This window comes from Falco cherrug, chromosome 8 (genome assembly GCF_023634085.1).
Source record: "Falco cherrug isolate bFalChe1 chromosome 8, bFalChe1.pri, whole genome shotgun sequence".
NCBI classification, from domain to species: domain Eukaryota; kingdom Metazoa; phylum Chordata; class Aves; order Falconiformes; family Falconidae; genus Falco; species Falco cherrug.
In genome coordinates, this window is record NC_073704.1 from 39153439 (window position 1) to 39179291 (window position 25853).

General features: G+C 39.5%; 1 protein-coding gene across 19 annotated transcripts in view; it reads right to left on the minus strand.

The window, feature by feature from the left end:
- The window catches only part of GTDC1 (glycosyltransferase like domain containing 1), a 185747-nt gene that overhangs the window by 93267 nt on the left and 66627 nt on the right, over nt 1-25853 (minus strand). The window contains exons 1-2 of one of the 19 annotated variants that reach the window (XM_027814847.2): nt 7442-7528; nt 4104-4239 (exon numbers count right to left, since the gene is read on the minus strand). The exons of 13 other annotated variants lie outside the window; for them this stretch is intronic. Coding sequence is in view for 1 of the 6 variants with exons in the window: in XM_055719353.1 (XP_055575328.1) it covers nt 7442-7500 (59 nt within the window). In the remaining 5 variants the exon portion in view is untranslated. Of the gene's footprint in view, nt 1-311; nt 697-4026; nt 4048-4103; nt 4240-7441; nt 7529-19324; nt 19552-25853 lie in introns of those variants that run through there. 5 more of the 19 variants (XM_055719353.1, XM_027814851.2, XM_055719357.1 and 2 more) reach the window with 5 other exon arrangements.

The following is a 25853-nucleotide window of genomic DNA, read 5'->3' on the forward strand; positions in this document are numbered from 1 at the left end:
AATTACTTTTCAACATCGCATGTTTCCAACGTTTGTTTTTTTTTTGCTATTTTAGTTCAGATTCAGAATTGATTTATGCAGTGTTAAATTCTTTCGATATCTTTCCTATTTTTTCTATTTTTATTCCTATTCTTCCTCTTCATTATCCCATTTTATTCCCATTCTTCCTATTGTTACATGGATTTTGCGTTCAAGATTGCTGCCAACCCAACATCACTAATATGATAAACTTCTGAGTCTGGCTGTCAACCTTAAAACTCATGCACTTCTCCAAACATCCATAAATATACATATGTATATCATACTCCTACCTATGCTAACATACACCGTTTCTTAGATAATCTGTATCTACAGAACAAATGCTTCCTGGAGAACAGATTCTGTATCCATCTTCATCAACCCCAGTCAATGCTAATCTGAAAGGCTTACGAAAGAAAGAGATGAATGTTATTGCCTTGTTCATCAAATATTTGATTGTTCTAAAGGGACTGTCAAACAGAATGCCAATTAAGATACGAGCTCGGGTTTATTACAAGCCATACTAAGAGGGGAAAAAAAAAATAGTTTTACATAAGTCATCACTTATTTGTCACAAAGAGTAATAACCTCCGGACCTCGTAACGACCTGGGTGCCGCCACAGTGAAAGCAGAAAGCTTCCGATGGGCGATGCAACACCCCTGCTCGGAATGCTGCCAGCGTAGCACTAGCGTGGCAAAGAAAACATGAACAGGACAAAACCTATCCCAAATATTCCAAAACCCGAGATGAAATGTTTGCTTGGACAAATTTTGGTGATTTCTGGATTACATTATAGTTTATCCTTTCCTTCACTCATTTTTCAGAAAACCTCTTTCTGCCATGAGTTAGGAAGAAAACTGAACTGATGCAGGATAACATCTATGAACTTGGCTGCTTTTGAAGGGAGAGAGGAAAAAAAGAGATGGCACGTTGGGATTAAAAACAGGGGAAGCAGTGCAGAGCAAGGCACAAAAGCAGAAGTGGAAAGAGAAGGCGGGGGGGGGCAAGGTTAACGTGATGACTGGAGAGAAAAGGGCAATGGGGAGCACGGCGAGAGATGAGAGCCAAGATTTAAGCTTGAACAAAACCATGTAGCTCAAGTATCTGAACTCGCTCAGATGAACGACAAAATAACTAGAAGAATATGAAAAAAAAGATGGTTATATCCACAGGACAGAAAAACTGTTTGAGCACCAGCTTCAGACAACTCTTAGGAATTCAACAGCATCATCAGAGAGCTCTAGAGGCTGGCAAGAAAGGCCAGCACCTTGGGAAGTTTGCAAGGCGTAGACCCAAATTTTCTCCCCTGTAAGCAGAAAACGATAAGACTCAACTAACAAGCAGGTTGCTTATCACTGCCCTGCTGATCAACAAACCAGCGTCGAGAGAAAACTGTTGTGATTACTAGCAAGTTCAGATTTTAGACCCTGAAACGACACTGCTTACATTTCTTACAGCGAGAAAAGAGTAAAACTAAAGCCATTTAAGTGGTCATATTATTTAAAAACACCCTCCCCAATTCACTCGCATCACTTCACAGCGCTTCCAGAATTTAACCCAACAACTGAGATGCTCTTACACTTGTTTCTTTACTGGCATAAAAGCTGCTAACTACCAGCACTAACCAATTTCTCTGGCATTATAAGCTTAAATAACACCTGACAGCGAGTCTCTGTGAACATGCCCACAGAGCAGCCATGTACGCGGCTGATGGACTCACGCAGGGCACTGGAGGATATGCTGGAGTGTATTTCCATTTAACACCTATAACAAGGGGAAGAAAGGGAAGTTTATTATAATGTAATGTGTGACATAAATATATGTCCGTTGTCATTCTGTGTGACATCAACTTTCATTTTACCTCGGGTTATTATTTAAGTAATAAATCCTAACAAGGTGAGCCTTATCATCCTATGGAGTGTATCCGGGAGGTAGAGACACAAGGTGATGGCAAGAACGCTTGAGACATGATAATTCCTGACAGCTGCTGCTTGAGCACAAGTTAAATTGAACAGTTTATCTCAGCATAAAGATGTTATAAGGTTTTATGTTTAATTTAAAAAAATTAACATAAAACCCAGAGAAAGCAGAGTTAGGCAATCTTTCACAAACATGACATACTACAATCACTGTATAAGCTGGATTAGTACTTATTACCATGCTACTAGAGAATTAAGCTGTTTTTAGACCACCAAAGAGCTTTAAATTGCAACTTTTGTCTCTGTAAGAGAAACCTATATTTAAAACGTCTGCTAAATTCAAATTAACAGCTACATCATTAACTTACCACCTCACAAAACCCCCTAAATTTCAACTGTTATTATGGTATTCTTATCTAGACCTATCAACACTACAACGTAGAATATATACAGTCCTCTGCAAGAAACATACTGGGCGAATCCTCACAAAACCTGCGCTGAAGGTCACATTTCTAACATGACTGACCTAGCCCTCCTTCCCCAAAACATCCCCAAGTATTTTACTGTGTAATAAATTAAATTCTTCACTGGAGCAGGACCACCACCCACACCGTAGCCTCACTGCCTCGGAGGCTGGCCGAATTTCAGGGCCGCCACCATCCACGTAAGCCTCGGTCTTACACTAAGCTTGTCCTTAATCTGAATCACTGAATAGCCCTGACTTCCCAGGAACTACTCGTGTGCTTAATTCATACCACTATTCCCAGGAAAGAAGCTGAGCATGCTTGCAGGTTCAGAACCGCAACGCGTCCAGAGAACGCTCTGACCTTTGCTACCGTCTTCCCCATTATTGTACACCTAAGGACTGAAAACCAATAAAATATAGAAGCCTTTGCTTTTTTTTTTTTTTTTTAATTACCAGCAGACAAAATGACTAATACAGGTTTCCATTCGTATCACGCAAATTATAAAAATGAAGGTGCTAAAGTATTTTTATTTTGCTTTATAAATCTTCTTTGTGTCACGTAACCGTGATTTACTCTTTTATGGCATCGCCCTAAATCTTTCAATTAAATTCCCATGCAACTTAACTAAAACCACATTTTGCCTTCCCCTTGGGAGACCACACAGGGCATATTTATGTATCTATGGCTATGGAGGCTGAACTCTCCAATTCACCAGGCTCACAACACAAAGCCAGTTTATAACAGTATCTGATTTGTCACGGAATATTCCCTCTGCCTGGCAGAAGCTCCGCTGGCACGAAGGACTGGCGGACACAGCCACCACTGCAGCACAGGTAAGGCAGCATTCCCTGGAAAAGGATTACTGTGGGTATGCTCCTGCAGCTGCAACAGGGACTCTCCTGTGCTGCCAACAAAATCCGAGGCCATAAATCTCTGCTGCAAAACAACTACATTCACAGTAAAATAAGTTTACGATTGAAGATCTGGCAGTCCAAGAAGAGGTACGAGCGCTCTTCATCTGCCATGTGCAGTTTTGCCATAAAACAGATTTAGATCTAGATATCAGTACAAATATGAGTTTTTTTGGGGAAATGAGTGCTAAAAAAAATAAAATACTGTTCATTAGGTGTCACTGACCGAACTGACATTCATTCATCTTTCAGGAGGGGAGCATGATGCTGGATGAAGTATTGCTGCACCAATCTAGAACTGAAACCTTGAGCACCTGGAGGTATCACATCCCACTGTACTTCTCACAAGGCAGTGACTGCTTTATTCTCACAGAGCTTCAAGTTGTACTGTATCTATAAATTTTTTCCTGAAATGTCAGTTGGGATGCCTAGTATCAGACAGCAGTGTTAAAGTCAGATTTTCACGCCAAGTAGGGTTTTGTTTTGGGCATGGCCACCGGAGACCACACAGGCACTACAACCCAACAAATCACCATCAATAACCGTAAAATGTAGTCACGCCACTGTGGATGGCTGCGTCTCCTCTAGCTGATCAGAAACCAACCAAAGTTTTATAGCAATTGACACAAGTAGTTGGGGGAACCATCTGCAGGGAGATCAGGGGCAGCTCATCCTTTTAGCGAGGGCAAGCACAGCTGGGTAAGAAGTACCGGACACTGCTCCTCTATGTTGCCTCCTTAAAGGCCAAGGAGAAGACAAGAGGGGTCATCCCCATGAACACATCCACCTCGAGAAACAAGGGCTTCAGAGATGGTGGTGTCTTCAAGCTCCTCAAGATCAAACCTGAGGGCTTCGGTTCCTCCGTCATAAAGATTCCAGAAATTCAGACGAGTCCACAGGTTTGGCTTGAAGTTATTTTTCAACTGCAAAGTGTATATCAAACAGCATTATTAATGCCTGGAATGTTAAACAGACCGGTTATTTTTGTTTATTATTACACATTTTTGTATTATCAACTTGCAGAAGTTGCGTTTTCATCAATAGACCAAGAGTACACAAATTGCAGATATAAATGCTTTTCCATTTCCCACTAACAATAGACGACTGAATTTCTGAACAATAAATACTAATAAGTGATAACGTATGACAGTATACAGTATAATAAATAATAAATTAATGATAATTTTTTGACATGGAATGTACAAATGTCAAAAACTTATAGATATATGTCATGAATTAAGGTTTTTCTAGATAGAGCATTATTTGAAGTGTTTACAGAAATAATTCAGTCATACTATTTTAACACTCTTTATTTTTCAGAACAAATCACAAGGGCTGTCATGCCTTTCATCTTAATTAGGCCATGTGTTTGTCTTATTTATTTCTATGTACTTTCATAAACGTTTACAAATATTAATTGTAAAGAAAGATATTTTTTCCTCCTGCTGTAATTACTATACATACGTATAGTACACAGTGATAAATATTCATGGCTGATAACAGTGAGTAGTTCTGGATCTGGGGTTTGCCTTGTATGCTAAAATACAGTAGAAATGAATAGCTTGTTTTGAACTCATACTGCCAATCCATTTTTTGATATTTTCATTTAAAAATACATCTTCCCTCATTTTACAGTATGCTATTTTGGATTACAGTTCCAATTTTTGGTCCTACTGTGAAAGACCTTAGTCATGCTTTCCAAAAGAATTTACTGCCCAGAACTCAAATGCATTTTCTCCTTCTCCATATATACCATACCCCCCAAAAAAACCCCACCCCCCTGCATGCACATCTGCTGTTTGACACAGCTGGAGCAGAAGGGGGCTGTGTTTCCAGCCCAGCTATTGCATGGCCCACCCTTTCCTGTGTCTCCTCATGCCATCCAGATTTCCAGACCCCATAACGGGGGGGCAGAATTTTTGAGAACCTCCTGTCTCAACCTGCTGACTCCACCAGTGTTATCCAGCAAAAGTAGAACAGGGCTGAATCTCAATAACAGCAAACCTCCTGCATTTAAAAAATTCAAGAGGTTACATAAATGTGTTGTTTAATTTGTAAATTATTGGGGTTCGCTCTCAATTGTCCTAGCCCTCTGAATCTTTATTACAACCAGCTGATCAGAATATTTATGTACAATCAAAACTCAGAATCCAAATTTGTGGTGAGATCCTCAGCCAACATAAGCAGTTTAGAACTAGCCTTACACACTTACCTCTATTTTGTATGACCTTTAACTCAGAAAGATACCAAAAAGGATGTGAAAACAGTTAATTAAAACAACTTTTCTATTTCGCTTCAAGAAGTAAGCTTGAAAAAGAGCCTTTCACAAATAAAACTCTTGACTTTTGAGAGGGGTGTACTTTATTTGGATTGCTTTGGTTTTCAGGCAACAACACTGAAGCGTCTTGAATTTTATGAAGTGTGTGGTACTGGTTTTTTTCCCTGATTTGTAATTAAATTTGGCTTCAATTAATTACTGACAGATGCACATTTTTACTTTAGTGGCCAGATTGTTCACCATGGGCTACATCGTCCTCTGTTTCCACGAAGGGAGAGGTCAAGACCAAGCAGCTATAGCTCTGTTGATTGGGGGAAGAAGAAAGCCACGAATCTGTATGATCCTCATCCTCCTCACTCACCTTTTGTCAGCATTAAATAATGAAGCAAAAGCACCTTATCAGAGCAGAACAAAAGGAAATCAGAATATCCCACTAGTGAAAAGTAGCCATTGCTGGAAGGTTTATGTAAGATGTATGGACTAACACTGCTCAAATTTATACTGCAATGGAGCAAGAAAACAGAAGCAAGAAAAAGAAAAGGACGTAGTGTCTGAAGGCAACAAATTCACCACAGGTAAATATGCAGGACATAGTGATGGATGGTGAAAAGACTTTTTCAAAGAAAAAGGCTTGCAAAACTGATGTGCTACTCAATTAGGTAACATTTAAATAGCAGTATTTATTGTTTTAAAGTCTGCAGATTCCTTTCATTGGGTATCTTATCTGTCCAAGTCTGGAGAAAACTCAAACATGTCAAATGACTGGCATGAAAAATGCAACATGCCCAAGAGGTTGCAGCAACACAAAGTCCTAAGACTACACATAACAACACTACGATTCAATAGCAAATCTGAACAACAAACTTTGAGAACCATTACTTCATGTCATCCAGTGCCAGCCTGGATCCAGGATGACACAGCAGAGACAGCCTGCATCATGGACATACGGACCTCCCTGCAGGCGAGACTGATGTATCCCACCGAAGGGGAATCAACGTCAGTGCAGCACAGACCCACCAAAATAAAAAGAGTTTCCCTTTAGAAGGATTTCTATGAATAGATGCTCAAATGAAAGAATGACAAGGTAAAACAATGGCTGGTTTTCCTCAATTTTAAAAAGTTTTGCTGACCTCAAATTTCTCCCAGTTTTCAGGTTTTCACATTGTAAATCTAAAACAACAGAAGCCCCACTCACCTTGCAGAAAAACAGAGAAGATAAGCAGGGTCCTAGCAGACTGGTTAGGTTTTACATTTCAAGTCCCACAAAAATCCTGCTCTCCAAAGTATTTCATACTGTCTTTGTTGCTTTAAGCGCCTTGCTATCTAAATGCTTTTTGTTTTTAAAAATGTGAAGACTATGGCTAAAAGGAACTTACGTTTTCTTAGCAAATGGATTTCACATTTTTCTAATAATGCATGGCTTTGATTTCATCTCACACAATCTATAAACATCGTCCTTTACAAAAATATTTTTATGGAAGCTCTTTGCTAATTTTCCCCAAAAAACTCCCAGCCCAGAGGATCAAACCAAGGCATAACTACTGCCTAAGAACGGGGACCTCAGGAAAAGCAGGATTCTTCCCAGAAAACTAATACAGTCCTCGAAAAAACTCAGACTGTCATAAAACCTGAGCAGCTGGCAACTCTGTCACCATGAAGTATCCATATGGAAGACCGAGATGTGTCAAACTACCCAAAACGAGTTTGGATAGTGCAGAAGATGGAATAAATAATTCAGTATCTTCAACACTTTCAACAGCAGGTAGTAGATATGCTACCTGCTTCTACAACGTGCCAAAATGTAACATGCGAGTGAGAGCGAACGAGAGAATGTGAGTATCTCCAACCTGTTTTCATGAGGATATTTTGCTCGAGGAACTTCTCTTTTTAGAGGCATATGATCCATATCAGATGTTTGTCAGGAGCAGGCAGCACTACAGAACATTAGGAATAACTTAGTGATTTTAATAGATATTCGCAAAGTGCATAGTCCTTCATACAACACACACACACATATATATATATATAAATAAAAATGTATCTTAATCAAATATTAGGAAAGTGCAAATATTTATTTCTCCCAACTGCCCGTCACACCTCTATAATATTTGGTGCTGTGGCATACAGCAACTTGCCTGCCTTAATATGAACCTAGCAAACTGCTCGCTGCAGTCAGTGAACTGGCAATCAGAACTACTATTTAAATGTTTCTGCTCTGCGTTCACGCAATAGTTCTGCTATAAAACCCCACTGCGCTGTGTCAGTCTTCTTCCTTCCCTTCCTGTAGGAAACACTCACACGTTGGTGCATAAACATACATCATTTATACTTACAGAAGACAAAATGACAATTCTGTTTCCTGAGAAATTAAAACAAGGCTATTTAATGCTCAAGAGCCTCCAGACCTGTATTTGGAGGACCAAAGCCCAAATCACGTGGAGATATTTATCAGCAGCACTTCACCAAAAACGCAGAGGCAGCAGAGAGCGCAGTACTCAAAGGCTTATCAATAAGGAAAATGTCAGTCTTTGCCTGTTACACATCATTCCCAGCCGCTACACTTTCTGATCAGAACTTTTTTTAACTTGGCCAAGCCCATACTCGCTACCAGATTTGAACGGTTACACCAAAAGGGCTGAAGGATTGACTGGAGTGAGATTTCAAAGAAATGAGACGCTCTCCTAAATTCAAAAGCTGCCAAACATATTTCATCAGACTTTCAAAAAATAATTGTTTTGTCTGTTCTGAATTAAGCTTTAAGTGCTTTAAGAGAGGTTTCCCTACAAACATGGCTGAAGATCACAAAGGAGAGCACTTGGATTGAATGTAACCCTTCAGTCATATATTTATTAAATAAAACTTGCATCATGCCTGGCATATACCATAAGCTGTTTTAATTCCATTTACATAGCAAGATTTTAAGTGCAACCTGTATCGATGTCCCATCATTTTATTTCACCTGTTATCGTAACAGGTTTTTATTTATAATGCCACCAGCGAAAGAAAAGGAATATGAGGGTCACAGCTTTGCAGCTTGAGCAAGGCAGTCCGGAGCTCCTGCCACGGGACACGAGGGACCAATGCAACAAGAGGCATACAGGAGGGAGCTCAAAGAAAGAGAGACTATCCTAAACCTGGGAGAGAATTTGACAGTTCTGAAGCTTTTTGCCCATTTTTGTTCTCCAGCTCCTGGCTGAGAGTTTGTCAGGGTTAACAACTACACTAGTCATTTACAGTCACATTTGGGCAACTTTTACAACATGGATCCGTTCCCTGAGTAAGCCAAACAAACCCCAACACTGCAAAATGTTGAGATTTTCCCCAGCTGGAAAAATCCAATAATAAAATAATATATAATAACGCTTTTAGGCTTCCAGATATTTTACAAATTCTGTTTTCCCAACACATCTCATACACAACTACTACATCCTGAAACTTCTAAATTCCCTTTATCGTGAAATAAAGCATCCAGCGCTAAATACCCATTACTCCCCAGGCAGGTGCAAGAGAAATACGTGCCTCTCAGGTTGAAGTCATATGTAACAAAGTCAGAAGAATACACTAGATTCTTTCTAATCTTTAAGATTAGGAAACTGAGGCCAAAGTTTGCTTATCGAGGGCCACAAAGAGAATGAGGACCACAGTGCGAACTCAGGAGCCCAAGCCAGACTTGAAGATAAGCAAGTGTCACGGTTCAGTGATTTAATCAACTTGTACATGATCACGCCACTGTTATATCTTAGGGACCCTGCTCACCACAGTATCTGACAGATGTCTCAAAATAAAATGTTATCTTCGTGAGACTGTACATAGCAATTGCAGATATATTTTCAGGCACAGATAGGACATGTATATGCACATATGTTCACATGCCTGCACACACAGATATACGACACACATACATAACACGCATCTATCCTATACCCACATATTTTCTGCACTTCTGTCAAATTCCACCATAAAAACGTGAAGCATTCTGAATTAAGCTATTTAAACTGTGGCCAGGAAAATTGTTGACAACAGCTTATTTGTTACTGGGAAAAGATTGTGCATCTCTGCATCACAGAAAGCTAAAAATCTGTTCAAGGTGGCTGGCCAACAAGCTTTCCTATCTGCAGAAACGGAGCTTAGTGAAAGAGTTTTGGTCAAGGTCTCCAAATAACACCATTTTTCCAGCAGTGCCTTTCGACTGCACGTAAAACCTTCCAGGGGCTCCTGCAAAGGAAACCTTATTCAAGCCATTTGTCAAGATGACCGGAGATGTTCTTTCGAAAGTATTTCCAAAAAGGTTTTGAAGCACTGGTAGCTGTACAGTCATATGGGATTAATTTTCTGTATATATCTCTATATATTGCTGGAAGAAACAAATTAACTTTAACATTCAAAAATCTTTATACAGCCCTGTGCTCTTAGGTACAAATATTTAAGTAATCTTTACTTCCTGTCAAACACTGAAATGGATATTAAATTACATTAAATTATATTAGATAGAAGTAGTAAAATTTCTTTTCTGCTGTCTCTGTTAGCCCCTGCACCTTGCTATTTCTTGCACTGCGTAGAAAAGATGAATTAATATTATCTGTGATTTAAATTCCTGCTTCCACTAAAACATTAGGCGTGTGCTGGATGTATACACGCATGACCAGAAGCCTGTGCCAGAAGCTCCTGGATGTCCCCCGTAAGGGATGGCTCCACAAACTGGCTCAGGAAAACTATTTATTTACTATGTTCCTTTTCCCCGGCATCTTGCGATGATTTCAGGATGCCATCCTTTCACTCACCTTTATTTCTTTGCTTAAAAAGAAATGAATAAACAAACAAACCATAGAGAAGGAATTTAACCATTCCAGCCCCAGCTGAACCCCAACCCCCCCCACGAAGCCCCCTGAGCACCAGCTGTGTGCGGGAGCTGCCCTAACCTGCAAGCACACTGCGAGGGTGAAATGCTCCTCTTGACTTCAAATACAAAATTAAAGAATATAGTTAGTGCTTAAAAGAAAGGGGAAGGGGGAGAAAAAAAAAAAAAAAAACACAAATGAACAACAAGACGGGAAATCTCCCTCTCTCCTTCTGATGCAGAGCCTGTGGACTGATTTGATAGGAAAGAAACAATCTGGTAGATAAAGTATAAAAAAATAATTTCTTCCTTCTGTCTTGCTCCTCTGTATTATCAGAAAAGACAAAATCAAGGAGGAGCAAGGCACTAGTGACAAAATATCAAGCCAAAAATCACATCCATCAGGGTGATACAGTGCAGCACGCTGACCGGTCCCACCGAAGACCTCCTTAGGGCTACTGTTTCAAGTAAAAATTAAACAAGATGACACAGAAACAGTTCAAGATTGACATTTTCCAGCTTTGTGTCATGTTACATTATCTGAATGAATCTCAACTTTTAAAAACATTCAAACACCAAAGAGAAGTGAACGAGGGCTGTAAAAAAGAAAACAAAAAAACCTCCACCACTCATAAGAAGTAAGACTCCTGCTAGAAGCAGAACAGCCACCCATGTTGAGTATTACCAAAGTTAAGAATAAGTCGCAATGTCTTCAAGGGTATACGATTCACTCTCTTTTTATTGCAAAATTAATATGAAAAGTGCTCTAATATTCTATTGGCAATTTTTATTGACTTTACTCAGGTTGTACCTAACGGGTCTTTGCACACCCATCCCACAGGATCTGCTGGATGAAGCCCAGGGCTCCCACCACATCTGCTCCCCCAACCACACCACCTTCGAGGTTCAGAGTTGCACCAGGTAGTGAGGGCTCAGCTTTACTGCAAAGTTACAGCCCCAAAACTACAGAAAGACCTCTTCAGAAGTACGGGAAAAAAATAAACAAGGTTTTTTCCTAAGTTACCAGAGAAATTTGAAGCAGCAAGCACTCAACTTTCCTCTCCTCTCCACTCAACAGCACTTACAGAAAGCCTGTTCTTAACCCTTCCGTACAGGCAAAATTCCGTTTTATCTTCCATTTATTTTCATATTTATCTGAAAGGCAGAGAAGAGTTGGGCTTTTACAGACAACACACACGTACGGGCCTTTTTTTGCAGCGCAAGAGCCTGTGATCCACTTTCATCAACATGAACACACACCTGAATTTCTACAAAAACAGCCATTTCGCCCTTCTGATTTAAGTATGGCATATATTTAATGTAATGTTCATCTATACATGTCCTCACTGTTTAAGAACTCTGCGCAGGTGTTATTAATAAAATAAATTTATTTTTAAAAAGGATGCTATTCTATAAGCTTTGAAGCTCACACATAGTCTAACTTAACCCAGCTTGGGCTCATCTGGTCTTTAAATGACTTCTTTCATGTGGTCAGCCCACGAGCCATACGTACTGCTGCTCAATCACGCCACTGTACATCGTCAGCGTGAGGATGATTTGCATGATTTGCATTTCCTGTACCGCGTGAGCTTCAATGAGCTCTAAGCACCACGTACAAAAGAAACCACTGCCAAGTAATGCAAAGATTTTAGTTAAACCAGATGAGACTATTTTAGTCAGGCTGCCAATACTGGGGGAAAAAAAAAAAAAGTCTCAGGGATATCCTGTTAAATAAGGATTTATTTGGAGGGAATCTGATCCTTAGATTCATACCCTTACTTTTAAAATATAAAAGTTGCATGAATACCTTAATAAACATGGCCTAGCAGAAAATAATTCAGCAAGAACATTTTTTCCCCCCCAGTGTTCCTTAGATTTTGGCACCATGCTATGTCAGTAATTTATTTATTTAATAGTATGTAAATGGGCTCTGATTACATTACTTTTCCTACTGTATAAAACTAAATCTAATTAAACCAAATTCACTGATTGTTGGTTAAAACTTCTCCCTATGAAAAATCTTTTATCACAAATGATCAATAAAAGTTGTTGGACAAATAACTGTGATAGAAACAGCATTACAGTGGGCTTCAATGAATAAGTACTAAAGTAAAAAAAAAAAAAAAAAAAAAAAAAAGTACCAGAGCCTCGCTGTCATGAAAAACAGAGACAGATGGGGAGCCAGACCTATATGATGCTACAAATAGATGAATATCTTGCAAGGATTTCAACAAATGTTATAAGACCTAGTCAAAATTTGAAAAACTACAGATTTGCTTGTGCTGCTGTACTGAAGTTCACCTGAAATCTAATCCGTAATATAATCATAATATATATTATCAGTTTCAAAAATAACAATGCATATACAGGGCATCCTTAAACCTTTATAACACCTTTTCTAGATAATGTCACAGTTAATAATGTCATTTAGTACAAACCCTGTGTTAATAAAACAAAAAAGATGAAGAAAATTTGCTTTCCTAGCTACTTTGGAGATGAGGTGTATCCTGTTCCCAGCTTAAAAACAAAAGGTATGCACATAAACTTTGTGAGAAATACTGTATTTTATAGTAAGTCTCTCTTTAAAATGGCAGACAAGTTCAGAGACTGGAAAGATTAATAAATAATAACACACTGATACAGTGAACTGCATGTGATGAGCTACAGGGCGTACATCACGTATGCCTGATAGCAACCCAAGACAGTCTGTTCGAGCACTCAAGGAATCTGCATATAATCACGCTTAATAAAAACCACAGAAAACTCCCATTGCTGTTGCTTCCATAGGACGATTGGGTTTAGAAAATTAAGTGGCGCCTTCATTTTTTCGGCATCATTCAAACGTAACCAAAGAGAAGTGGAAGAAACTGTAACCGAAGGGTTAAATTCTGCCTTGAATACAAACGTTCCACTTCCTCCATTGTTGTCTGCAAATATACAGTCAAGAAGCAACATTTAATCACAACACATACTTTCTATATTGTGACTGTAAGATTTAGCAATCGAAATGGCTACCACAATAAAAATGCATTCTGTCACTTTTCCACTTAGAGATCCCCTGTATAATGCTCTTATTTAAAGGTCAGCTAATTTTATTATGCAAAGTAACTAATAACCTTTATTAATTCTTAGGCTCGCAGTTTTCTAGCACATCAACCATATAAATAATAGACTGAAGGAAGATACAATACAAACCAAGCTCTTGAATACAGTCTCTACCTTATTGGCAAAAATCTGTGTTTGCAATAGACAAAAGAGGGCATTAGATATTTAATATGTGTTTTTTGCTCTGGAAATTATGAAAGCATGTATAGACGGAGCTTTTTAAAAAGCCAGGCTGCCAGTCCTCCCCCATGCTCCCAGACGCTGAGACCAGTGAACGAGGTGCTAAGTCCTCTAATATCCAAGCACAACCAATACTCCTGAATGTTATACAGCACTTTTTTTTTTTTTAAAGTCATTTCCTAAATTTGCAGGACATCCACAATATTGGAGCAGATAACTATAAATTTTGCTCACAAACTTTTCTGCCGTCATTAATATAATGGCTGAACAACATGAAAATATCAGAGTGAAAAATACAAGTATTTCTATTTTAGCCTCATGACACGTCTTGTACAGTAAGTATTATTAATGTTGCACACTATATAAAAATGATACAACAGTATCCACTGTTTTATTAAGCATTTTTGTTTAAGTAGATCAGAATGCAGCATTATTCATGTTCAGCCTTTCCGAGCACACTGCATTGGGTGAGATTCTTCCTAAGAAGCATTGCTACGCTTGAACCTAAAGATAGATAGCTATTTTTAGGTATTTAATCACATGAGGAAAAGACACAGTTTGTATCAGTCTTCTTTAATTTACAAAATAATTCCATAATGCACCCTGCACGAATATCATCAAAATCCCTGGCACACAACCTCCGGGCTCACGCACCGCGAGTTGCGCGCCGGCTGCAAGTGGAAGCAAAATAGGTTTTAAAAGATTCCAGCAACAATAGTCTTGTGACTAAATCAGAAACAGAAGCAGAAGTCATGAGCCAAACAGATACCTATCGGTTTCCTTGGGCTTAATCTGATTAAAACATGGCTCTCAAAAATGTTAAATAGAATGCCACGTCAGAGAGCAGGCAAATTATAAAAATAGTTCATGACAGGAAATCATTATTAACCCAGCATTACTAGTGTATCTGCTATGGAAATTTCCCTGTAATTTTTCAAGGTTTCCCCTTATGCTTTTTCTTGAGTTGTCTACTACACTTCTCCCCCCCCACCTCAATGGCATGTAAGTTTGAGATGTAAAAAGAAAATTATCACTGCAATTTTCCAACTATACTCTGCTCAATACCATCTCAAGTGTGTCATACATCATCTTGTCACTCACTTTAACAAGAAATCACAGAATATGCAGAGGCAGAAAATAATCCAAAATGGGGAAGAGCCACTAAGGCAACAGCACATTCATATGCCATCGGGGGGGGGGGGGGGGCTAAATTTAATCTTAATTTCAAGGACTTCCATAATGAAAGCATCTTAAAAATATTTAAGCGGGGGGGGGGGGGGGGTCCTATGAAAAGATGCTGGGAATGACATGAGAGCTATTCTAGAGTCCACCAACCGAAACGAGAAGAACAGAACTTTTGATAATACACTATTGCAGATCAACCTTAAGGCTTTTTAAAGCATTACACAAACAAAATAGAATTCATCACCCTAAAAAAAAACCAATAAAAACATATTCCTACTATCCTTCCTACTACTACCACCTCTCTAACCACCATCCTCTGGACTGTCATGCCTTTAGAGCACTCCATAAAATACAACCTCGACTTGCAGCACCCTGCCTTTAGTTACATAATCCAGAAAAACCTCTTACAAAAAAACCAACCAACCAAAAAAATAAACACACAAAATACTTTTACAAGGTCTTATCTTAGAAGGCTAACTCCAAATACTAAAAATCTATTTTGGCATATTGAAGAGGCTTCAACAAACGTTAACAGCCACCCCCAAAAGAAAACCTGATTTATTTTTAAAGTGTCACTGGTGGGGAAAAAACCCACCATCAATCAAATTAGCTGTCTTTTCATTGAAAAGAGACATTTCATCTCTTAATGATGATTCAGGCTTCTCTGAAGAAAAGTGACGGTTTAGCTGACCGTTGATGCTCTGGCTTTCCACCAGGCCACCCAACGCCCCTCCTGTACCACCTCCCGTCCTCCCGCCAGCCCCTTCGCCATGGCACATGGACACTCAAACACCAGCAGGTTTTCACATTTTAAGTCAAACGCTGAATTCTTTGCCACTGGCACATCGTAAGACAAACACATGACATGGGGAAACAAAGAGGTACTTCACAGAGAAACATCTAGACAGAAGTAGGACTGGTTCTTTAATCAAACTCCAGCTACTACCCACCTAAAATCCAAGGGTGACAATCACAGGCATAATGACAACTTTTAAAGACAGTCACCATATGCTTTGCAAGTGTTTTCTAAGGTCTTCTTGATTTTTGTCCTGGGTGTTGGCATATTCACCCCACAACAGCTGAGCTATATCAGACTCAGCATGAAAGGGAACATGCATCCTATTTACAGCAGTGCTTAAACATCATTCCATAAAGAGTTGTCCAAGACCACTCACATCTATTCTTCTTAATATTCCTCCCACATTAAGAAATTATTATCTGATACAGGCAGTAATCAGCTCATGGTCTAACTACAGTCATCCTCCTTGACAAAGCAGGGAAAAAAACACCCAACTGTGAAGTCAAGGTTCAAAACATCCACATTTATTGAGATCAGCACAAATTTATTTAGATCTCAAAGCAACAAGACCGAGTGCTATCTCTTGACACGGAAAGGCCTGTCTGCCGGTATTTCTGCAGTGGGTCTCTACCAGGATACATGCAACGTCACAGCAAAGGGGACACAGCCTGGGATGCCAGCAGAAAAGCTGGTGACACTTAAAGCAGAACTAGTTTTACGTTAAGTTTTGCCATGCCGGAACATGGTGAAGCAGAAATTTCATGCTGTCCTGCCACCAGAATTAAATAACTTCTGAAATAACAATCGAGAAATATGGACTAATAGTTTATTAATTTACTACAGTATTAATAATAGCAGTACTAATATTAAGCACAGGCCACAAGACAGTGCCAAGCATGCCCACCCAGGGGATGACTGAAGGGGCAGTGTTCAAGCATGCGCCACCAGCCACCCGGATCAATGCAAACTTGTTCACAACGTGCCTTTTCTCATTTCATACCCCCTCTCAGACCCATTTTCTCTATATTACCCCAGGAAATGAGACGTGCAGGGGCAAAAATGCACAGGCATTTCTGTGGTTCTTAGGAGCAAAAATATGTATGTGAAGTTATACAGAGGGCCAGAACACCTCCGATGGCTGAAGGCTAAATGAGTCATCCACTTCAGAAGAATGACCAGTAATTAAACAAGAATCTGTAAAGCTGTTAAGTGCAAGTATCAATTTCAAACTATGACACTGAAGGGGGAGAAGCTTCCCATGTACTGAAACCATCGATCTCTCATACAGTGGAGTCGCCTGCAAAATAACCTCTCACCTAAGGAAATTCTTCTCCTTAGGAAGCCAAACAAAAACAATCTAAAATATTTATTGCCATAAATTTCATCCCTGTTCCATAAACTGCTTAAGAGACATGACATCATGCTAACTACCTAGACCCGTCTGGTTGATAATAGTCCCAGATTTCAGGCTGAAGACTAAACTGCAGCAGCATGGAGGGGTGTGAATCCACAGGTCATCACAGCTGTGGCACACAAATCTCGCTCGCCAAAGCCAGAGCTGACACTCCAGCAATTATAGAAGGCCTGGTGGTGGCAGAGGCTGACACCACAAAGAACAATCCTTGCAGTATTTTTGTCTTCTTTTGAGCCTCCTTGGAGTGGAAGTAGGAAGGCTTTCCTTTAAGTGGGGACCAGACCCAACTGCTCCATCCTCCTGTTCCTGCACCCACAGTTCTCCTTTCATGTAGTACCAAGTCTGTATCTCCTGGGCGTATTTCCCGATGCGTTAGCAAAATAATTAGCGAGCCTCCTGCCCTGATGGGACATTCTGTCCGTTTTCTATCAACACAGCAAGCTGCATCTCCCTTAGCTCCACGGTTTCTTCCACTAGACCTGTAGCTATATGATCTAAAGCCTTTTCATGCTTTGCTGAAGTCCATGTATACAGCCCGTTTCTAAAGCTTTTCTAGAAGTATTTCTCCACTTTCCCCTTTCTAGCCCCTTACACCACCAAGTGCCAAGCACCTGGCAACCCAATATTCGCCCATCAGGCTGCAGACACGATTCTGAATCGTCTTGACTCAGGTTGTGACAAGAAAGGATCCCCAAACGCACTGTTCCCTGCTTCTGCAGGAGGGAGCAGATGGCCAACTTCCAGATGGCTGCCAACCTCTTCTCACAGATTTCAACATCTGTATCTTGAATTCCATCTCAGAGGATGGTCCTGAGACAGACTGCAGGTCACTGCCCACAGCTCCTGGCTACACGGCTTATGCACAAGCCAAAACATTTCGCAAAATGCAGAATGACAAGCCTGAAAAAAAGGTTAAGATTAATTAAAAGTTAGCAACAGGGCATAGCTGAAAAAGTAAAAAAAAGTTCAAAAGTAGATGTTAGTGAAGGAGAAATCCATCTTAAATGTATTTTAAGGGTATCTCAAATCAGGCTTTTTCTCACCAGCCACAAATATCCCTTGCTTTCCACGTGACACCTTGTAAAGCAAGGACATGCCACAGTGCCGGTTCATTTGTACCTAACAGGAATTAAAGATGCAAACCATGAAAACCCAATCAACCCCAATGCTTTTGTTTGCAGGTCACCCCACAGCTAAGAACAGGCTTATTTTTCAGCTTCCAGATCAAGAGTCCAGCACTCCAAGACCACTCACAAATGGGTCAGATCCAGCTTCAAACGCAATAAACTTCCCAAGATTCACTGAAACAGTGGTCAGCCTAAAGTAGCCAAAGAGTAATTTGTGAGATTTGTGGACCATCTAAGCGTAATTTTAATGCAACCACAAATTATAATGTTTCTTCATATGAATTTAATCCAACTCCTCTATGGGGCAGTTAAAAAGCTTTAAATCTACCAACAGGAAGGTAACAAAACAATTTTGACTGCCACAGTAAGAAGCTGGTATGAATTAATGATTCCACCAATTTTACAGCATATATTCTCCTGTATATTTAAGAGATTCAAAAAGTAAAATATTACTGCATTCTTATTCCGAGTGCACAATCTCCTCAAAAAAAACCTATTTGGAGACATTTAAAAGAAAAAAGTATTCTACAATAGCAAAAGTGAGTATAACGCATTTCAAAATCCATTAAAATATAAACTTCTGGTTACAGGCGCAACAATCTGCCTAATTAGTTTTTCCTAATTAGCAGGATGCTCTAACCTCTTTAATAAGACTTCTGTGGACAGAATGTTCCATATTGGTTATCCATCTGAGGAAAAAAACTAAACAAATACTTCTGAAGTACAGCTAATAGAACAAGCGTGGTTGGGCTTCATGGTCAGAAGGATGCTCTGGCATGTAATGCTGGCAATCTGCAGAAGCATGGAATATTCTACCTTAAATACGCCACCACTCACACAACAAACCCCTCCATATTTTAAAGGCAAAATTAAAGATATTACACATGACAGTTAACAAAGTTACAGTTTTAAATTCCACAGCATGTGCTGGGAGGGGGAAAAAAACCCCAAAAAACAAAAACAGAACAACAACTACAACTACAACAACAAAAACACAACAAAAAAACACCCCAACACCCCCATATGTAAGGACCAAAATGCACTGTGGAAAGTGAGCTAAAGAGCTAATGGGAGGGCAAATACCACAGCGATGCTGTAAGAACCCGGAGCGTGGCTGCGCAGTTGTTTTCCTCCACTGCAAAGCATTTGCTTCACGTGCACAGCTTTTGTACCTTCCTCTTCATGATTCAGAGCCTTAGTGTGTACCTAGCAATTAACAGGTAACAATATTATCTCCAAATCCCATCTTATCCAATAAACCAAACCAAACTCTAATTATTCCTATACATCGATCTTGTAATTCAAAGCTATCGGTTAAGAGAAACGCAGAGCCCCAGCAACATCTGTGGTCAGAGGCAGATGCTCAAGATAAAGAAAATTCAGGCCCCTGTTTTATTATGAGTTTGCAGAGCAGCTGCCGTGCTTCATCTCAACAGCTGAAACATCCTTAATACCGCTTAAAATCGCAGGAAGCACACAAGTGCCTCCCGCTCCCTCCCTGTCACCCACTCATTCACCCCGCTCGCTCAGACGCACCAGCTCCACCCACGCTCCCACCGCAGCGGCCTCATCACCCACCGACGCATCTCTTGAAAGCACAGGAAAACTACTGTATCCCTCACTTTTTTCCAATCAATAGCTAAGAAAACTGAAGAGCCACGTGCAAAACAATCTAAGAACCGAGACACCATAAATATTGCCTTCAAACATGCCTGAACCCCAGAGGCCCCCCTACAACCCAGTGTCAATGACCTTCCGTACAACTGTTAACACTGGAAATTAGTACTTTAAAAGTATAGATGCTTTCTTTTTAATACTGGACATATACTATTCCACTCATCATGACATAGCATGGCATATTCAAATCTAGACCTTTTTCTATTTTGATATGCAAAAATATATATTTTTTCAGTCTATTTACAACAGAAGGAGTATGAATTCAATGCAAGACCATTACCTAGGTTCTCTGCTCCATGTAAAAAAAAAAACAAAAAACAAAAAAACAGGAAAAAAAAGGAAAAAAAATGGTAGGTGTTATTATTTCCAACTCCTGACTCTCTTTTGAATAATTAAGTTAAGACTGGTTTTCCAGAGTCTTTTCCGGAAACTATTCTTTTCTGAATCTCTTCCCTATCACCTCTGCGTAGAGAACTTCCATCATCTTGGGGATGAGCCGAGATCTGTGTTGAAAGCACTTCAGACCTGAATGCTTCAACAGCAACACAACCCACTGAAGACCGATTCCAAGTCAGCTTGGAGCTACAAGATCCTTTGGAAGGCCGGCACCAAACCTCGCAGGGGTGAGCACTACTGCAAACCCGCCTCCACCTGTATAGCCCTGAGTAGATGATAATGCAACAGCCTAGAGTAGATAGCGCTGAGGATGCTGTAGCCAAGTCCTCTTCCACACAGGTCTCTTGACTCGTATCTGGAGGACACCACCTAAAGCCATCATTAAACACAAGGGTCGATTGACTCTGGACAGCTGAACGTCTCTCCCACCCAGAACCCTGGAGTTTTGTGAAAGTAATGGAGAGAAAAGGCAAGACCAGCAGGGTCAGCAGGCGTCTTCTATGATACAAGAGGAGGTATGAAGTCACTACTTGCTCCTGGGATAACTGAGAGTCAGAGATACCAAGAGATGTGTAACACCCGATGGCAAAGCTGGGCTAACTCAAGTTACTCCCAAAGCACCTACCTAACTTCTTTTTCCACCCAATTTGATAGCGCACAGCTAAGACTCAGATGGAACAATAATTCAGAACCAACTTTACAATGAAGAAAGCAGAAAGAGGTAATCTAAGGGCCAAAGTTCAAACACGAATAAACAACAAAAAGGTCAGTCTACTACTAAAAAACAAAAAACTTCAAAAACTTGCCAAATATGACAAAATAGGTTGTTCGCAGCAAACCCCTGCAACCCATCCAGTCAAAGCCTTCATGGCCCTCCATCCACCCCCACCCAACACGAGCCCAAGCCTGCGTCAAGATGAACAGAGCATCCTTGAAGGAAAACAGGCTAGAAACACACATTCCTTTTTTTGTCAATGGCTACAAGGCAGGCAGAAGCTATGCCTCGCACTGTAAACACCATCATGTAGGGCACTTCAGTACTTCTCTCAGAAATAACATCTAATTTTGGCTCATCTACAATTTATTACAGTACACCTATAGCAAAAGAAAAATCTTCTAAGTTAATTTAGGATTCATTTCACTCTAAAAAATAAAATAAAAGATAACTCCTTTGTTACAATTCCCCTTGAAATTCATCTCCTGTTCTTGCACAGCTTTACTATCTTCAGCATTATTTCTACAAATTCATTTGGCATATAAAATTTTGAGCTGTTATGTTTCTAATAAAATTGATTACCAGGAAATTTCTGCATAAAAATAATTCAAAATAATTCTATTCCTTAGGGTTTAAACATAGAGATGTCGCTATGCATGGTAACTGTCCCATGTTTAGCGAGTTACAACTATTCTGTCACAAGTAGGAAATGCATTTTGCTCACAAAAGCCAAAGGCACTAACAAACCTGCAGCAATCTGCAGAACAGTAGGAAAAAAATGCCTGCAAACTAACTGCTACTAGATAATGGTCCCATTTATCATTCTTAAATTCCATCTTTAATTAAAAATGGGATATTCTCTTACATAAATAAAAAATTGCAGATGTTCTCAAATTACTCCTCTTCAATTTTTTTAATTCTTCCATATATAATATACATAGTATGAAAGGTGTTCAAAAATTTCTTCATATTACATAATACTTAATTCCATAAAGATTTTTCCATATTCTAAACAGACACACATCTTCATTACATGCAAAATATGCCATGTTAAAAAATATTATCAGTCTTAAAGAAAACACAAGTTAACATAATTCATAGTAGGAATAGTAATTAACTGCAACAAAAATCTGAAATAAATTTTCTAGTGTTTTATCTGTAACAGTCCATACCTTTTTTAAAACCATTTGATAAATCATTGAAAAATTTAAGTAGTTACACAGGTTTTTCTCACACCAGCTTTACATCAGGGCCGCTCTAGATACATCTTTCCTCATAATTATTAGAAATAATATTGTTAACAGGTATAAATTCTTCCAGTCTTCTGCAAAAATGAAATCGCTTCTATGCTTTTGATGTTGTGTCCACTGCTGTTTCCCTCGTTCTTTTTTCAGGTTGCTATTAGGACTGACATATAAGCTCCAGTGTGCAACAAGTAAAATGGAAATTAAGGAGACCTAAAACAAAAAATAATGAACAAGTAGGCAAGGTTATAAAGATAAACAATAAAAAAAAATGCTCTGAAACAGAAAGCATTCTTTAAAATGACTGTGTCCACTGGACCATCAGAGTATATGTGCAGGAGGAAGGGAGGAAAAGACAGGGACAAAGGACAGAGGCAAGGAAGGGAAAATATTGTTGAAGGGAATAAGGGGATTGCAAAAATCGTTATAGAATGATGGACAAAAAAAAGCCTTTTGATTGCTTTGTATTTGTCAAAGATATTCAAATGAATAGACATAATTTACACAGATTCTCAATTTCTTTTTTTGAAGGGAGGGTAAATTAATCATCATAACGATTCAAAGCATACCAGTAACAGGTATCATTCCCAAGTACCATGGGCTGAGTGAATGTAATGGGGAAGAGGAGGAAGAAATACATGATCAAACTGTGGTTTGAGGGAGTCAGAAGTCCATCTTAAATTAGACATATTCCGTTCACACCGTAAACTGGCATATAGATTGTAATCAAACTACAGCCTAGGTATATGTCGCATGTTTAGGGAACAAACTACATCACAATGCACAAACCCAAAGTATTTTACGCGTCCATTTAGATTAGCAGCTCAGTTTGACACCAAAGAGCATTTACGAAGCAAGCATCCATCTCACACCACATGCCTCAGCTCACACCAGTGGTCTCCAAGGTTATGAGCTGGAGCTTTAGATGAAACCACACCAGGTGGTGATGCTCCTGGAGAGCATTTACTGGACTCCAGCCTCGTCTTACAGGCATCCAGGCCATAAGAACCAGGCTATGCTAGTTTGAAGTAAAAACCCCTGAAATAACGTGCTGTGTGGACGTTGGACTGGGAGCACCACTTAACTCTGCCACCTCTCCACAACCCTATCAAGCTGTGCTGCTTGTCAACAGGCACCACCTGCCCACAGGGTCACGTGCCCAGTATAAATCCATATACAGTTGTAATCCCAGAGGAATCAAGGAGATAAAACCAGAAAATACCTTTGGGCACATTTTCTGGAGCAACCACGGACCTGGTCAGTGCCTTCAAAAATCCACGCTGAAATTCAACAGGCACCCACAGCAGATGCTAACAGCCCACACAGCTGGCGTCAAAAAGCCGCTGTACTGCTTGAACTCCCCACCCGTACCACCTGCACACGTCAGAGAAAGCCCCTACCCAGCGGTTAGGGCAGTCAACGCAGACCAGGCGGGCTGACAGCAGTCAACAGAATTCTCCGTCTGTTGTCTTCTAGCACCTGAGGTGTTCCCAGCTGCCTGAACCAAGACCTTCAAACTTCAGTGTATTTGGGTCAGACAGGAGCGGGCAGGGGCAGTGGCAGCGTTTAGGCAGGTCTTCTCCCAAACCCATTTAGCTACAAACAGTTTGAATAACATAAAATTTCTTTTCGTTATGTATCAATTCACAAAACCAAGCCAAGCTGTGAGTACTCATTAAGAAAGCTAGTTATTTATGACACTGGAATACAAACCTATAAATTCAAATCCTGTGCAAGCCAAGTATCTGATAAAATGTGTATTATTTACTTCTTAGGTGGGGAAAAAAAAGGGATTTGAGATTTGGAAAAAAGCAGCACAGAAAAAAAAAAAACCACAACAATTTTTCCTCTTCATTACATGCAAACCAAAAGCTTTGTTTCTGTCCCTTTAGAAGACCAATTTAGTGCTATGGACTAGAACGAGAACGAATTGTAGAAACTATCGTATTCTTTATAACATAGTACTGTGTATGTTTGTGATTTGAAAATAGAAATGTAATCCATAACTAATCTAGAAATAAAATATATACACAGCAACCATTTAAAGGGATAGATAAAATACTCATTAAAATCCTAAGTGTAGAAATACGGAATCATAATGCACAATTTCATTACTTTTTACTGCCAGCAATGTAAATATCAATTCTCCAGGTGATTCATAAAATTCATTTTAGAAAGAAAAATAAGGATTTCACCCAGCATTCGAGAACATAAAGAAAAACGCATGCAAGGGTTTGAAAAAACAGATTGTTCTTTCCGTGTCTCATCAGAATATTTTTCTGGAATTTCAGCAAATCTTTTACACATCAAACAGACAACTGCCATTTCACATTAGCACTTTCTATAGATCACCCAGCAGTCCCAACCAGCGTCCTTCCCGGTCCTGCACCTCTCCTTCATTGTGTTCATCATCCCCATCTTCCTTCTGCCAAATTTGAGAAAGTATATACAATTCCACTGACTTCAAAGGAAGGGACTTGCATTTAAATTCATTTAAAACCTCATTTAACTATCCAAATTGTGAAATTGCCTAATAACAGGACTGAATTAAATAAACAAATTAAACAACTAAAGTTTTTGGAGGGAAGAGTGCATGTGGGGGTTTCCACACAAAAATGTAAAGAAAACCTGTCACTTTTAAAAGGAATAGCTACCATCTGCCAGCATTTTATCTGAGGCAAAGTTGATTAATGCAAAGTGAATGTTTAAGATCACATTGCTGTCTGCCTGAATAAATTCCAGGTAGTTTACTTAGGAAATTATTTGTCCTGTTTCTTAAAAGATTATTTTTTTTTCTTGATATTGGATTCCCCAGCTCCCAGGAACTTAAGCAGCCGGATCCAAGTATAAAAACATTTGCTTTTAAAGCACCGTACTGCCCAAGGACCATGCGCACCAGAACACTGCTCCTGGCCCCTCCGCGCGCAGCAGCAAGGTAATTAATCTGCCTGACAAAGGAGATCCCACCTCCTTCACTGGCTGCATGAAAACTTGCAGGCAGTCTCTCTCCATCATGCCAAAAAGTAAATTTCAGCGGTCTAATTGTGAGCGAAGAAACCACAGCAGTGCCGTTATCCTCAATAGGAAATGATTTTGCCCTTAGACCTTACCTATTTTTTTAGTGGATTACTTCATTTTTTAACTGGATTTTTTTACTTTTTTTTTTTTTTACTGATTACTTACTTTTATTAACACCATCTACCCAATTAAAAAATAAAATAAATCCACTACAGAATTTCAACCTTTTTCTTCTGATAACTTCAACAAAGCATCTCTTTACATTAAGTGTTCTGACAAAAAGCGTTCGCAAATACGTTCTGCTACACGCTTTTCTTCAGAAGCTTACTTTGAGCAGTAACGTTTTCAGAAGAAGCTTCCAGAACAGATTTTGGGTGATATTAATCTAAATCACACAAATGCCAGTTTTACGCGTACATTCCCATGTTACGTACTCCCAGATCAGATGGCCTCCCAGTTCTCCCTCCTGAGAGAGAATTTCACACCCGTTACTCAGGCTGGGACACCCTCCATTATCCAGGGCTACAGAAGTGGAGGGCATCAGCTGTGATAAGTGGTGGAG